This window comes from Petaurus breviceps, unplaced genomic scaffold (assembly GCF_028583685.1).
Source record: "Petaurus breviceps papuanus isolate PSGF00001 unplaced genomic scaffold, PetGlider_PUasm1.0 90035, whole genome shotgun sequence".
NCBI lineage: Eukaryota > Metazoa > Chordata > Mammalia > Diprotodontia > Petauridae > Petaurus > Petaurus breviceps.
This window is the reverse complement of record NW_027187165.1, coordinates 352,192-367,763: the sequence shown is the minus strand read 5'-3', so window position 1 is coordinate 367,763 and position 15,572 is coordinate 352,192. Positions and strand designations below refer to the sequence as shown.

At 38.1% G+C, this 15,572-nt stretch overlaps 2 protein-coding genes and 2 pseudogenes across 2 annotated transcripts in view; 3 read left to right on the top strand and 1 right to left on the bottom strand.

The window, feature by feature from the left end:
• Window positions 1-12,602, top strand: part of LOC138176607 (protocadherin gamma-A4-like) — an 18,235-nt gene extending 5,633 nt beyond the window's left edge. Inside the window, exon 2 of the mRNA XM_069107390.1 lies at window positions 12,055-12,602. Within this exon, the coding sequence (XP_068963491.1) occupies window positions 12,055-12,084 (30 nt within the window). The 3' untranslated portion in view covers window positions 12,085-12,602. The remainder of the gene's footprint in view (window positions 1-12,054) is intronic.
• LOC138176612 (mitogen-activated protein kinase 6 pseudogene) lies at window positions 5,290-8,528 on the bottom strand (annotated as a pseudogene).
• LOC138176585 (protocadherin gamma-A10-like) lies at window positions 9,370-12,097 on the top strand (annotated as a pseudogene).
• A 1,586-nt stretch (window positions 12,603-14,188) lies between the features above and the next one.
• Window positions 14,189-15,572, top strand: part of LOC138176611 (protocadherin gamma-A2-like) — a 4,649-nt gene continuing 3,265 nt past the window's right edge. Inside the window, exon 1 of the mRNA XM_069107392.1 lies at window positions 14,189-15,572. This exon is cut by the window's right edge and continues 3,265 nt beyond it. Within this exon, the coding sequence (XP_068963493.1) occupies window positions 14,405-15,572 (1,168 nt within the window). The 5' untranslated portion in view covers window positions 14,189-14,404.

The following is a 15,572-nucleotide window of genomic DNA, read 5'->3' as shown; positions in this document are numbered from 1 at the left end:
AGGAGAAGAAGGAGAAGGAGGAGAAGCAGGAGAAGGAGAAGAAGAAGGAGAAGAAGGAGAAGGAGGAGGAGGAGAAGGAGAAGAAGATTCTAAGTCTCTTAAAGCCTTGACATTGGCCTTTTTTCCCTTAGGAAAACTTAAATTCACTAATGATCTGAAATTTGATGTCTTGGAAAATGGAAACACATCTGCACAGCAATGAAAAAGATTTCCAAAGAGAGGAAGAACTGGGAACTGGAGCAACAAGTATTTTTTGCTTTTCTCAGATATTTTGTTCTAATTAGTTTTTTTTTTGAGCAGATTGACTTTCTGATTTCTGAGGAAATGGTAAAAGAACCTGAGGTGTGAAATCTAGGAAGAATCTGGGCCTGGATGCCTGAGATTTTTCAGATCTGAAGCTGCAGTTTAGTGGTGAGGGGGGATATGTTATGGTGAGTACTGAAAGAAGATACTTGATAGTCAATAACAGAAGAGATACAGGGAGGGGGGGAGAGAGAGACAGGGAGAGAGAGAAGGAGAGGGAAGATTCACTCCAAGTTGAAGTTGGACACTTGTAAAGAGTCCCTTAAATGCTTTCCACATAATCATGCAAATTAAAAATGTAAACAACATGTGTCAGGGATTTCAAAGGACTGTCACCTTAAAATTAGAGCTGACATATGAGAAAAATACTTATATGCACTCCATAAGTTCATGCAAATTCTGAGGTTAATTCCCTACAAGACAACCACTTCAGACCATTTCTCCTAAGGAACATTTGGATGGCAGTAAATACATTGGATTAGCATTCAAGAAATTTCCCAACCTGGAATAACAAAGTTCCTCCCACTTGGTCCTAACTGCTGTGGACTATGTGGATGCAGTACAAAACAACACTATTTGGACCAAGATCAATCACAGGTGTCAAAAACTATCAGCCTACCTTCATCCAGGATCTCTGCAAGGTCAATCTTCAGTACTGTATCAGCCAGGGACTGGGACCAAGAGTTCAATGTGCAAATCATTTTATCCCTCAGAGAAGCCCTAGAAAGCATTCAGTTTATCTTCAAGTTAGAATGAGTAACTTGTGAATATCTTAAAACTGGAGAGACTAATAATCTACTATTAATTATAACCATAGAAATTTTAAAAATAGTCTAGTAATACTAGGACAATGGGTGAAGAGAGCAGAATTTTGGAAAATCTGAATTCAAATTTTCTCCAACAAAATCCTGATTACACCCTTTGATTTTTATGGATTTCATATTCATTACAGTGCTGTAGATTACAACTTTTCCATGCTTGCCTACCCTATGTGATTCTATACCAGGCATTCCCATGAGCTCACCACTAGAGGGTTTGCCCAACATGCAAGAGGTCTTCCTTACTTTCTCTTGACATTTAGAGAGAACCATCTAGGAAAACACAGGAAGTCTGTACATCCTAACTTGCATTTAGTGGGTACTACATAAGTATTTTTTTTGACTAAACTGAATTAAATCTTGTGATTGATAGGGAAATAGTAACTAAAGGAGCATTGAATTTTGAAGATAGATGTAAGTATAAGTATAGATATAATGGATGTACAGCAGTGGAAGTAGAATGTCATATAGCACACTGTAACATTCAGATTAAAATCCTATATGACAATGTGCTTTAAATTATCTTTAAATGGAGTTCAGTCCTTTTCCAGAGGCCTTATTCCCTAGTCAGTGATCTGCCTGATCAGGGATTAAGATTCAGGTATGAATGGAAAGATAATTCTCAAAGAGAACTATGTGTCCTAGGGAATAGAGTACTTACCTGGAAATTACTACAAAGTGCTAAAATATGAAGACTCCAACTGAACAGATCCCACAGTGATACAGCAATATTATAGTCACAAATAAGGGAAATCTCCCCCACCCCAACAAACCATTATCCAACAGCAGATATTGCCCTGCATATTGTTGTGACAGTGGCAATGCCTCCATTGTCCTCCAACCTTCCTACATTGTCAATATCCAAGAAAACATCTCCTCCAGAGGCTCTATTACAAGAGTTTCAAACTGATACTTTTGTACAGGCTTCAGAAGGCACTGCCAAAGGTCACTGAAAAGTCTTAACCATCTCTTCTTTGTTCAAGTTGAGGTATAGTTTTAGCCACTTTTGGTTCCAGGCCTAATTTCTATGTTGTTTCTCTTCATGGTGACAATGGTTTTTGGCCTCAATTTTTGGAGGGCTTCTAATGCCAAGTTGTTGGACTGCTTCTGGAAGTTATAGGATTGGACCCGGCATCATGAAAAAAATCATAGTAAAGAAACTCTGTGTTATTTCTACAATCTGTGAGTACCCTCAGATCCATCTGAGGTCAAATTTAGCTTTCTCAAAAGAACAGCAAATGGAGGCCCCTTAGGATTTCCTACTAATCAGAACTCCTGGAAAAAAGGTTTCAGGAATACTGCCACTGATATGTCTTCTGACTTAGACTGGCCTTTGCACCTGTCTGCTTTACTCTTAAAAAAAAATCTTTTTTTCTTCCTCAACATCCTTGTCTTAAAGAAGTCTTGGGATCCATAACTATATAGTTCCTAAGCTGCTTTCCTAACTTGTCCAGATATCATCTCTTTATTCACTATAGATGTGTTTGGGATAAGGCCTGTAGGTATGTTCAGGATAAACCCTCCTTCAAGCATTAGGATTCTGATGGAGAAAATTTGGATTCACCTTTTCCAAAATTCTACTGTCTTCATTCATTGTCCTAGTAGTACTGTTTTTTTGATGGTTTCTGTGGTTATAACTAAGAGTGGATTATTAATCTATCTAGTTTTGAACTTTTCAAAACAGTAGTTTATCAATGCAAAAAACCCCTAAATACATCTCTGTTTTTTTCTCTTTATTATGTAGCATCGTTTTTCACTCTTATCTATTGCTGTTCATCATTTTATATGTTTAACTTAATTGATCTAAATTAGCAAAAATTTATTTTCTCTTACTCTCACTGGAAAAAAGAAAAGCCAAATATTTGCAATAAAAATGCATAATCAAGCAAAATAAATTTCCTCTATAGCCATGTCTAAAAATATGTTTTATTCTGTACCCCAAGTCATCATCTCTCTGTCAGGAGGTGGGAAGAGTCTAGAATTATGGTTGATCAGATGCCTTAAATCTTTCAAAGCTGTCAGGTTTTACAAAATTGTTGTTATCGTTTGAATTGTTCTCCTGGTTCTTCTCACTTCACTGAATATGAATCCATACAAGTCTTTCCAGGTATCTTAGAAAAATTGCTTTCATCATTTATTATTTCCTGGCCACTATTTGTTTGTTTGTTTATTTAGTTTTGTTGGAGGGGGAAGGGCAGGGCAGTTGGGGTTAAGTGACTTGCCCAAGGTCACATGGCTAGTAAGTGTTAAATCTTAGGCTGAATTTGAACCCAGGTCCTTCTGACTTCAGGGCTGGTGCTCTATTCACTTCACCACATAGCCACCCCTTCTGGTCCCTATTTAATCTAACCTTTTTGTCCCTACTTTTGAATAGAAAATTTTCAACTCATCTTAAATCTTAGAGTCAGATTCCTAAGCCTGTTGCAAGACTTTAGATTAAATTTATATGAAAAACCTCTGCAATGCTGTACTCAGATACCATATCTTCCTTCCATCAGTGTCACAAGTTTCTATTTCCCTTTATTGGTAAAGACTATTTCCCTTGAATTGGTAAAGATTGATAATCATTACTCATTCAACTCCAGGATAAGTTCTTGTTCTCAGTAATAGGAATATACAAACCTGAAAAGAGACACATTCATAAGAAGGTTTCTGACAAAGGACAGTAGTTTTAAAACACATATTCAAGTATGTTAGATCTAAAATATTGGTAAAATATCAATTTCACATGGGTAAATTGAGGCAATATAACAAAAATGAAAATTCTATCTAAATTAATTTACAAAATGCCATAACAAACTACCAAAAACTATTTTATAAAGCTAGAAAAAAATAATAACAAAGGAATATGTATCCATGAGGGTATATCAGGAAGCCTGTTTAGATAAGTTTTCTAGAAAATTAACTACTCCTATTCTGAACCCAGACTAAATTACATCTAGTCCAACTATTGCATTTTGCAGATGAGGAAACTGTCTTAGTAGATAAAGTAGCTCACTTCAGTAAAATACTGATTTTGTGTAATGGAGAGATGAGTTAAATACCCCAGAACTCTAAGGTTAAAGTTAGGCTATGAGAAATTATTGACACTCCTGGAAACATTAACTCCTATTATGTCTTTTTATAGGAAATTTTCTTTACCTTTGCTTTTACCGTCAGGTTGCCTTTTTATTTTTTTACCCTCTGTTGGTGTCTTGGAAATCTACAAATGCACAAAGTACTGCAACTTTGGATTTTCTCAAGCGTGAAAATAATGCAAGAATTAGTATATTTTAAATCATATCATTAGATAATAGAGTTGGAATATTTTATTCCAGTCTCATTGATATTTTTACATTGCAAGTATTTACAGATTGCTTTCACCTTCAGACGGATCTCTTGTATCAAAGTAAAACAGATAAGTAAAACTAACAATACATCTGAATGTCTCATGAAAGCCTCATTTGAAAGCACATGCAACATTTCACATTTTAACATCCTTCCCTATTAAAAAAAATCGATTTTCTTTCCCTGCCACCCCTCACCCCAATGGTAAAAAAAGGAAAGGAAAAGAAACGTAATAAATTCCCTCAACTTCTCTCTCTCTCTCTCTCTCTCGCTCGCTCTCTCTCTGTTTCATTCTGAAGCCTAAATCCATCATTTCTCTGTAATGTACAGTATATTTCATCATCAGATCTACAGATAGGAGGAAAGCTCATAATAGAGAAGAATACAGAAAATAAAATGGATAATTTTGATTACATACAATTAAAAAGTTTTTGTACAAACAAACCTAACAAAGCAAAAATTAAAAGGGAAGCAATTAATAGGGAAAAACTCTTTTCATTAAATATCTTTGATGAAGATATCATTTCCAAGGTATCTAAGGAACTGATTCAAATTAACGAAGAAAAAGAAACATTTTCCAACTGATAAATGGGCTATGAGTATGGACAACCAATTTTCAAAGGAATAAACCCAAGATATCTCTGGCCATATGAAAATTAAAGCAACTCTAAGATTTCATATCACTCATCAAAGTGGCAAAGATGACAAAAATATTATAAATATTGCAGTGAAGAATTCTTAGCAGAGAAAATATTCCCTACTCTTTATTTATTTACTTTATCAAACTGCTAAAACAGCATCTTGAAGAGTTACTTTAAAAAGAAAATTATATATATATATATAGTGAAGCACTATGGGTGATACATGTTTTGCCACATACTTCTGTTACACATGTGTCCCAAATTCAGCGTTCAAGCGTTCATTTTCAGTTACTGCTGGTATCATGTATTTTAATAAATGTGTAAAGTATGAAAAACTTGAAAATATTCATGAACGAAAAAGTGTTTTAGGAAAAAAATAGATATTTTCACGCAATTATATACATTCTAACTGTGTAGATTTCAAGGCAAGATCTTTTTTCCTGTATATTTTAGTTCAGATGTTTCAGAATGCTGCGGTATGTTTTATGGGGAAACTGGGGGTAAGATTTCATAGCAGAAGGTGTTAATGTGGCCTGTATTGATTTAAGGGGTGAACCAACTGGACAGTGCAGATGCCTATAGACTCAAGCTGCTTGTTAAAGAGGAACTCCCCACTATTGTTAAGAAAACCTTCCTCACTTTCTCTTTCCCCAAACTTGCCATCCTCTACTGGCTCAGTTTCTAGCATTTCAGTATCTTCCTTCCTGCTAAAGAACTTGTCCAAGTAACTGGTATGTGTATCCCTTCTCAATTCGTTCATCCTTTCTTACTTCACAAAAAAAAACCTGATCTATGAGAAAACATTCCTCCCCATCACTTACAAACTGACTACCCCAAGAAGATTGGTACAAAGCTTCTAGCTGAGTCAAATTTGCCATTCATTTTTCCTGTTTTTCTTGGCTTTCTGACTTTGATATCAAACTTTTCAATTCTAGTTGGGACACTGAGCTATTCAAGTGATTTCATTTATCAACAACATCAGTAGACTCATGTTGTGAATAAGTTGAATAGTTCCTGCAATAAAAGAATCAAAGTCAAACCGTTCCTTGATTCTCCCTTTCTTTTTCAACCAGTTGCTGTGATGCTTCCTCAAGAACTATTTAAGGTTTAACCAATCCATTCCTTTCACATTTTGACTTGACTTTCTTATCAGATTTTTCTTTGCTTTATTCTTTCCAATTGGAAAGATCTATAATAAGTTTGGGTTCATAGTAATAGATAACTTCACTCTCTTTCCAAACTAAGTTATCTAGGCATGATGATGACCTCATTTTGTAGTTACAAGTGTGGCCTCATTCCAGATCACAATACTTATTTTCATGATGATCTGGATACTGCCAACAAGGCTCAGTAGAGAAGTGGGTATCAAGGACAGGATCCTTCATATCATTTTCATCCTCTCCAGCCAAATATTTTTGAGGATCTACTTGTACTTCCTCTTCATCAGTGACATCAGAAAGAGCCCTTGGGTCTCACTGACGTTCTTCAATATCAAAATTGTTGTGTACAGGCCAGTCATCGTCTGAAAACTGACAATCATGGTACCTCTCCCAATTATAAATGTGACTATGAGTTTCATCCATGAAGAAAATATCATCAACTTCATCTTCAATGTGGAAAAGATAGTTTGAAATTGGTTCATCCATCGGAAGGGAATAAATGCTCATATAAGGATAGGACAGAACTTCTGGCTGTCAATCGATCCATGGGACTACATGTCAAAATTTGCTCCAAGAAGTCCAGTGCTTCACAATTAATTCCTGGAAGCAACTGAATTAAAGGTTTGTGTGACTCAGTTATATCATTTCTTATGTAAACGTGGATTACACTGAGAAGCTCCTGTTGATCTTCCTCATGTACGACAGGAATAGATTCTAAAATCAGCTGCATCTGTTCAAGTTCATGTGCACCTTCAAAGAGGGTTTTCCCAGTCAGCATTTCAGCAAAGATGCATATTGTAGCTCACATATCAATGACTTTAGTATAGTTATTAGGAGAAAGTAAAAGTCACAGGAATCTGTACCATTTACTAACCAATCCTTCAGAAAGATGACCCTTATGAGAGTAATGGGAATCCATGATCCAGGCAAGATCAAAGTCATGTATCTTCAGCACCAAATCTTTGGTATTAATGAAGAGACTAGCTGGTTTGATATCTCTGTGCAGTACATTTGCAGAATGAATATACTTGAGCCCACGTAGCAGCTGATACATGAAAAGCCTGGCATGCTCCTCCAGTAAAGGGCCCTGCTCTAGCAAATTAACCAAGTCTGTCTCCATGTACTCAGTTCTGTCAGAGAGCCCGCATTATCTGTTAACTGGCTTCCACTGGGACCAAGAATTTCAAATACTTTCACAATGTTATCATGGTTGAGTCTTCTAATAATTTTGATTTCACATAAATCATGTTTGACACTCTGGGGATCTGTAAGAGCAATTTCCTCGACAGCCGCTCTTTTGTCACAATCATTATCAACAGCAGAAAAATCTAAGCCATTGCCACCACAACCCAGAGGTTTTAAGTCCATATATTGAGAGCCCAGATCAAAACCATTAATGTTCATGAGGCTTTCAAGTTTTTCTGCCATTTTGAAATGCTTAATATTATTTTTCCTTTCAAACTGAGTAACTTGTGTAAACACAGAAAGAAACTGGCATCAAAAGGGGAGAAAAAATAATTCTGCTTCCACTGCAAGATGGTTTCTTGATACTCATCACATGTGTTAACCAGACCTGGTGAGTTCCCTTTAAATTTACAGCTTGTAAACTCTAACTCATACTGAGAATTAGAAAGCTTGCAGTATCCATATCAAGATAGGGACAGCCACTCTGCAGACATTTAAAGAAAACACTCAAGAAACTCAAATGGAATGAAATGATGTACTATGCACTCAGCTTTACTGTGCTAAATGAGTTGACATGTAACAAAAAAGTGAAAAAATATGCACACAATAGGTTTTTCTGAACATTTTCCTCACAGTGAAGATACATTCAGTGTTGGACTCGTCCTGAGCAGCATCATTTCTAGGGTGCCAGTAAGCACTCTGTTAGTTTTGTTTCTTTTCCTCCTTTGTTTGTTTACTGTTTATTTTACCAGGAAGCTCTGGCAGCTGTTGGTTTATAGAAGCTGTCTTTTGTTAGTGATCAGATGGCTCCAGCTCACCACAATCATAATCAAAGCTACTATCCATCTTACTCTGTGACAACGGGGCTTCTCCAACTTGAGGTAGTGCAGGGCCCATGGACAGCCCCTCATGTCAGTTCACTTCTCCAGTGGTGCTGGAGGTAGCGGCGTCTCCAAGGCTCTCGTTTTGCCGAAGTCACTGCCATGTCAAAATATACATTTTTAAAGTATATAAAGAAAAGAAAATTAGACAGCAGCAATATTAAGAGCAAATGCTAAGAGTAACATTTAGGTTATCTTGCTAACAATAATGCACATGGGCTTGTTTTTATCAGTAACTACCTGTGCAAGCTTGGGAAATTGACTCAACTTTCCCGGGCTTCAGTTTCTTCATCTGCAAAATAAAGGACATAAACAAAATATCTTTTTTTAAAAGATTTAGAATTGAAGGGACATTAGAAGCTGTCTATCCCAACCTCCTCACTTTACAGACCATAAACTGAAGGCCCAGAAAGGTTGAAAACTTTGGTCAAAGTCACACAGGTAAGGAGATGGAGAACTAAGATATACCAACCCACATCTTCTAACTCCCTTCCAGTAGGCTCTCCAGTGCACTCCCCCTTGGAAGTGCTTTCTAAATGACACTCTTCTAGAAAGGAAAAGTGACAAACTCATTTTCAGTTTTGTCAGATATGTGGACTTTGCCCTGCCCCCCTCCAATATTAAGAAAGAAAACCTCACGTCCTGAGTAGATAGGATTTTTTTTCATTTCTATCAAACTTTTTGAGAACGTCATAATTGTTACTACTTAAAACAATGAAATTGTGGCTTTTATTAATCCACAAATCTCATAGGGAAGGCCAGAATATGAAAGGAAAACAGTGTATAGAGAAAATTTATTTTATCTTCTTAAAAATCCTGGAGTAATTGCTTGGGACTCTGGGTGTCGCTGTTCACCAATCTGGGAGGGAAATTAGAGGACAGTCTGCCTTTTCATCTCTGCTACACAAAGAACCTTCAAATGAGATACACATACCTGGAACACACAAAGATTCAGCATATAAGCACTCTGAATTTGATGGCAGAAACTCCACCGGACATAGACAATCCAACAACTGAATTCAGACACAAGTAGTGAGAAAACAAAAGCAGATAATTCTGCAGAGAGACAGCACTGGCCGCTGGGCACAGGCAGCGAGATTGCAAAAGTTTAGTCTTGCTTTGTTTTCTCCTGGGGACTCTGTGGAAGGATGTGGCTGCCCAAATCCGCTACTCCATACCCGAGAAGACGGAGAAAGGCTCTTTCATGGGGGACATCTCCAAAGATCTGGGGCTAGAGCCTCAGGAACTGTGGGAGCTCGGAGCTCAAATCTTCTCCAGAGGTAAGAAACAGCATTTCTCACTGAACATAAGAAGCCTCAGCTTAGTGACCTTGGACAGAATAGACAGGGAGGAGCTTTGTGCTCAGAGTTCCCAGTATCTGCTGAATTTCAATGTTCTGATTGAGGTTAAGTTCAAACTTTACCCTATTGAAGTAGAAATATTAGATATTAATGACAATGCTCCTCGTTTTGGGTCAGAGCACCTGGACTTCAAAATTAATGGAAAAAAATCACTCCAGGAACTAGATACCCTCTGCCTTGTGCACAAGATCCAGATGTGGGTGTGAACTCAGTCCAGAGCTACCAGTTGAGCCTGAACCATCACTTCTCTCTGCATGTGCAAAGTGGAATAGATGGGACCAAGTACCTGCAACTGGTGTTGAAGTGAGCCCTGACCAGGAGGAGGAGCCTGTTCACCACCTCTCCCTCACAACCTCAGATGGGGGAGATCCTGTCCTCTCTGGCACTGTGAACATTCGTGTGACTGTCTTTGATTTCAATGACAACGCACCAGTATTTACTCTGCCCGTGCACAGCATGAGTGTTTCCGAGAGTGTGCTTGTGGGAACGTGGCTGCTTATGGTGAATGCCACTGACCCAGATGAGGGAGTCAATGGAAAAGTGACCTAATATTTTAGGAACATTGAAAGTAAAGCAGCCCAAATCTTTCACTTGAACTTTTATAGAGGGAAAATAAGAAATCAAATATCCTTGAACTTTGAAGAATTAGAGTTTTACGAAATGGAAATTCAAGCACAGATGTAGCTGGCTTAATAGCTAGTGCTAAGTTCTTGATCACAGTTCTGGATGTAAATGACAATGCCCCAGAAGTGACCGTGACTTCTTTCATCATTTCAGTTCCAGAAAATTCTCTCCTTGGGACTGTGATTTCCCTTTCTAATGTGCACTACCCAGATTCTGAAGAGAATGGTCATGTCATATACTCCATTCCAGAGAATCTTCCCTTTAAATTAGAAAAAAAGAAACCCCAGTCAATAATTATTACAGTTTGCAGACAGACAGGGCTCCATGCACAGCTTCACAGTGACAGTAATACTCCACCGCTATCGACTTATACTCATCTTTCACTGAATATAGCTGACATCAATGACAAATTGCTCACTTTCAGTCAGTCATCTTACTCTGCTGATATCCAAGAGAATAATGCTAGAGGAGTCTCTACTTATTCAATGACTGCCTTGGATCTAGACCTGGAGGATAATGCTCAAGTCACTCACTCCATTGTGGAGGACATTTCCCAGGAGTATCTTTTTCTTCCTATGTCTCCATTAATTCTGAGACAGGCATACTCTATGCTCTGTGTTCCTTTGACTATGAACAGTTCTAGGAGCTACTGACTCTGCCCGTGCACAGCATGAGTGTTCTGTGTCTGTCATCATCACTGTCACTGACAGTGACAGTCAGGGACTCTGGGAACCCTTCTCTCAGCACCAACGTGTCCCTGACTCTATTCATTCTGGATCAAAATGATAATGCCCCGGAAATCCTGTACCCAGCCTTCCCCACGGATGGCTCCAGTAGAGTGGAGCTGGCCCCCCGCTCTGCAGAGCCAGGCTACCTGGTGACCAAGGTGGTGGCAGTGGATGCAGACTCTGGCCAGAATGCCTGGCTGTCCTACCGCCTGCTCAAGGCCACAGAGCCTGGGCTCTTCTCCTTGGGCCTGCACTCAGGGGAGATCAGGACAGTCTGCACATTCCTGGACAAAGATGCCTTCAAGCAGAATCTCATCATGGCAGTGACAGACAATGGGGAGCCTCCTCTCTCTGCCACTGTCAGTGTCACTGTGGCAGTGTCTGACAGCATCCCTGAGATCCTCTCAGATCTCAACATCCAGGCAGCTCCTGGAATTCAAGAGGACTCTAACATCACACTCTACTTGGTCATAGCAATAGCTGCAGTATCTTGTCTCTTTTTGCCTTCATTATTGTCTTGACAGTCCAACTCCATCAATGGAGGAGATCACAGCTCTTGGTGTCATCTGATACCCATTTCTTGTACATCCTTGCACCCCAATTTGTGGACACTAATGGAGTTCAAGCTTTTCCTCAAACATATTCACATGAAGTTGCTCTTACTTCTGACTCTTGGAAAAGCCAGGTGATCTTTCCCCAGACCAACTATGCAGACCCTCTTTTAGGTCAGTAAAGCTACAATAAATCAACATTACCTCCGCCCACCTTTACTTGAAGTGAAAGATGAACAATCATTTTTTCAGGTAAAAAGAAGTTCTGTAGAATTGAATTACAAGTTATCTTGAAATCCCTACGTTTGTCTCTCTACTGTTAATGTTAGTTGCATGTTATGGTTATTCTGCCTACAAATATAATTTTCTTTATTAAGGATCTGAATCTAGTAAACATGCTAATAAGTAAGATCATAATATTTAGAACTAGAAAACGCCTTGGAGATTATCCAAAATCTTTTATTTTTTTTTTGAGGTATGGGAACTGATGCCCAGAGAATTTTAATGGATTGGCCAAAGTTGATCAAGAGGCTATGCTACCTTTCCTAAAAGGACTGGACTAAAACTATAAGGACATTGATTTAGAATAAGATTTTTAATATCTGTCACTAGAAGCAGAAATATTCAGGCATCTATTTTACTGAATATGTGAATGATATTCCAACTATGATTTATCTCCAAATCAAAAATCTAGAAATATGGTGCTATAGACAAAATGACCCAAACTGTGTTGACTTCTTCATTTAGAAAAGTAGAAATGAGGGGAATTTTTGGTTCTATTACACCTTCTTACATTCTTATGGCAGTTTTGTCTCTGTAGTTTTTCATTGCCACAAGAAAAGAGTATCATAAAAGTATAAGAAGTAGAACTTCACTGTACAATTCTTTTATTTTTTTTGTTATTAGTCTCTCTTTATTTTGATTTCTTATATATTCTTCTCTTTTATTTTATTGGAGCAGACTTGGGATTTCATTCTTGTGGGGCACTCCAAAGTAGTAAAGCCCATATATTGATGAAGATCATCAATCTGAATCTGTACTTTTGCCCAAGACAGAGAGAGATTAAATGAACCTGAGGTCACATGGAGAGTACTTGCTGGGGCCAGGATTGATTCTAGTTCTCCTTGAGCTCTATACAAACTTTATATATTAGCTTGCACTGCCTCATAAATTCTCATTATTGATTTATAAATGATGACTCTATTAACCATGAAACAAAGAGATGTGCTTTTCTCAAGTTAATGTTCTACGCCAGTGAAACACAGAGAATCACTGCATTTTAACACTATCATCATGTCTCCTGGAGGCAACGACAAAGTTACTATCTATTTTATCAAGAACTGATTGTTTAAAATAATAACGTACTAATTAGTTTAAGCACTTACACTCTCAAATGGGATCGTCATACAATCCATGTACCAATGGTTGAAATATTAGCCCAGTTAAATTAGAAGACACTCATCATGAGAGTGTCTTTAATGTAATAAAAAATGTTGACCAGAAAGACCAACAAGTAAGTGGTAGGATGTATTGTAATATCTTAGAGAAGAGGTCTCCTACACATTGAACCACACATATACTTGAAGTACTGGTATGTTCTCTCCTGTTCAGATATTTAATTGCAACACTCAGTGTTTCCTTAGAGGTCTTTCTTATTTCTAGAACATTACCCTTTTTATTCATCAGTTTTACACTGAAGAACTTAGCAAAGGCTTAGAGAGTCATAAATATACAATTTGAAGGACTTGAATTATATAGTCTAAGACATTTTCATGAATGAAAACAGATACAGAGAAGTTAGGGAAACTAGCCAAAGTAGACATATATTGTAATCAGACAATCTTCCAATCAAACCAAGTTCTTTGACACCAGGTCCATCTTTTTTTTCTATGTTACCAAAAGGCTCCTAGAATTTCGCTCACATATCTTGTCATGCCTATTCCAGTACAGTGTAGCTACTTACTAATCTAACATGGACGGAGCTATGCCTCTTTGGTGAAACAGAATATAGGGTGGTAAAGAGATCCACTTGTACTATATTGTACTTCAAGTTAATTAATAACCAGACTGTGAAATTTTATTCACAATTGAAATTGGGATTACTTCTTACTAAATTAAAGTTAATGCCATGGTAAAGCTCTTCTTGAAGAACTGAAAGAAAAGACATATATAAAGATATGGATATGTAGATTTATATAGAAGACTAATATGCAATTAAAAGGCAAATATAAACTATAGGTATTAAGAGAAAGAGTAAGTATTAAATGAAAATGTTGTCTTAATTATTAGATGAGGGATAAAAATTAGCAACAAAAGGACCTGATAACAGAGTTACACAACATATTTTCTATGTTAGAGTGAAGAGTGAGTTTAAAGTAAATCAAGAAGGTAATGTTCATATAAAAATTTTATAAAGATTGACAGAAATGTGGACTGCTGTTCTTGTTGGAATAGGCCTCCTTAAGGTCCCTCCAAATCTAAAAATAAAAGAGCTTTCTTTATAACAACATCTCACCCAATATGCCAGTCAATATAGCGTTAGTGTTTCAGAATGAGTGCAATAATTGATTGAGACTCTGGGTGCCGCTGCTCACCAATATGGAAGTGAAATAAGGGAAAAAGCCGTTTTAATCTTCCCAAGTCCTAGAGCACAAGAATCCAGAAAATCAGACACAAAAGGACCAGAATGCACAGAAATTCAGCTTCTTAATCCTGCATACTCGAGACTTAGATTCCGAAAGCCTACTACCACTCAAATCTACCACTAAAGGAATCCAAGAGTTAACACAGATACAGCTGCAGAATTAAGAACATATCTAAAGGAAATGGTCGCTGAGCAAAAACATAGAGGCTGCATGTGGCGACTTCGGTTTTGCTTTCTCCTGGGGACACTGTGGGAGATCAGCGCTGCCCAGATCCGGTACTCCATTCCCGAGGAGATGGAAAAGGGATCTTTTGTGAGTGACATCGCCAGGGATTTGGGGCTGGAGGCGAGGGAAGTGTCAGAGAAAAGGGCTCGCATTGTCTCCAAAGGTAAGAAGCAATATTTCGCTCTCGATGTTAGAACCGGTAACTTAGTCATGGAGGAAAGAATAGACAGAGAAGATCTGTGCGACCAGATTGCCCAGTGCCTGCTGAATTTTAATGTTCTCGTTGAGGATAAACTGAAAATCTATTCAGTGGTGGTGGAAATAATCGACATCAATGATAATGCTCCTCATTTTTTAGCAGAGGAGTTCGAACTAAAAATCAGTGAAACCACAGCTCCAGGAACCCAGCATCTCCTGGAAAGCGCATATGACCCGGATATGGGAGTGAATTCTCTCCAGGGTTATGAGTTGAGCCCCAACCATCATTTCTCCCTGAGAGTGCAAAGCAGAGATGATGGAGTGAAGTATCCAGAGCTGGTGCTAGAGCAGGCCCTAGACCGGGAGAAAGAACCATATCTCCATCTAGTACTCACAGCCTGGGATGGAGGAGAACCAGTCCGATCTGGCACTGCTCGAATTCTAGTGACTGTCCTGGATGTCAATGACAATGCTCCAGTGTTTACTCAGTCCGTGTATACTGTGAAGGTTCCTGAGAATGTGCCCCAGGGGACAGTGCTGCTCACAGTGAATGCCACTGATGCAGATGAAGGAATCAATTCTAAAATAAGATACTTTCAAGTGAAAATACCTGGGAAAACTTCTGAAATATTTCAACTGAATTCTGTGACTGGAGAATTATCAACCTTACAAAATCTCGATTATGAAATTGCAGAATTCTATGTGATGGAAGCAGAAGCTAGAGATGGCCTTGGCCTTAGGAACAGAGCTAAAATTCATGTGACCGTTTTAGACATGAATGACAATGCTCCAGAAGTAACTCTAACCTCTGTCACTAACTCAATCCCTGAAAATGCTCCTCCAGGGACTGTAATTGCTCTGTTCCACGTGCATGATCAAGACTCTGGGGAAAATGGTCGAGTCCTGTGTTCCATCCAAGGTGATC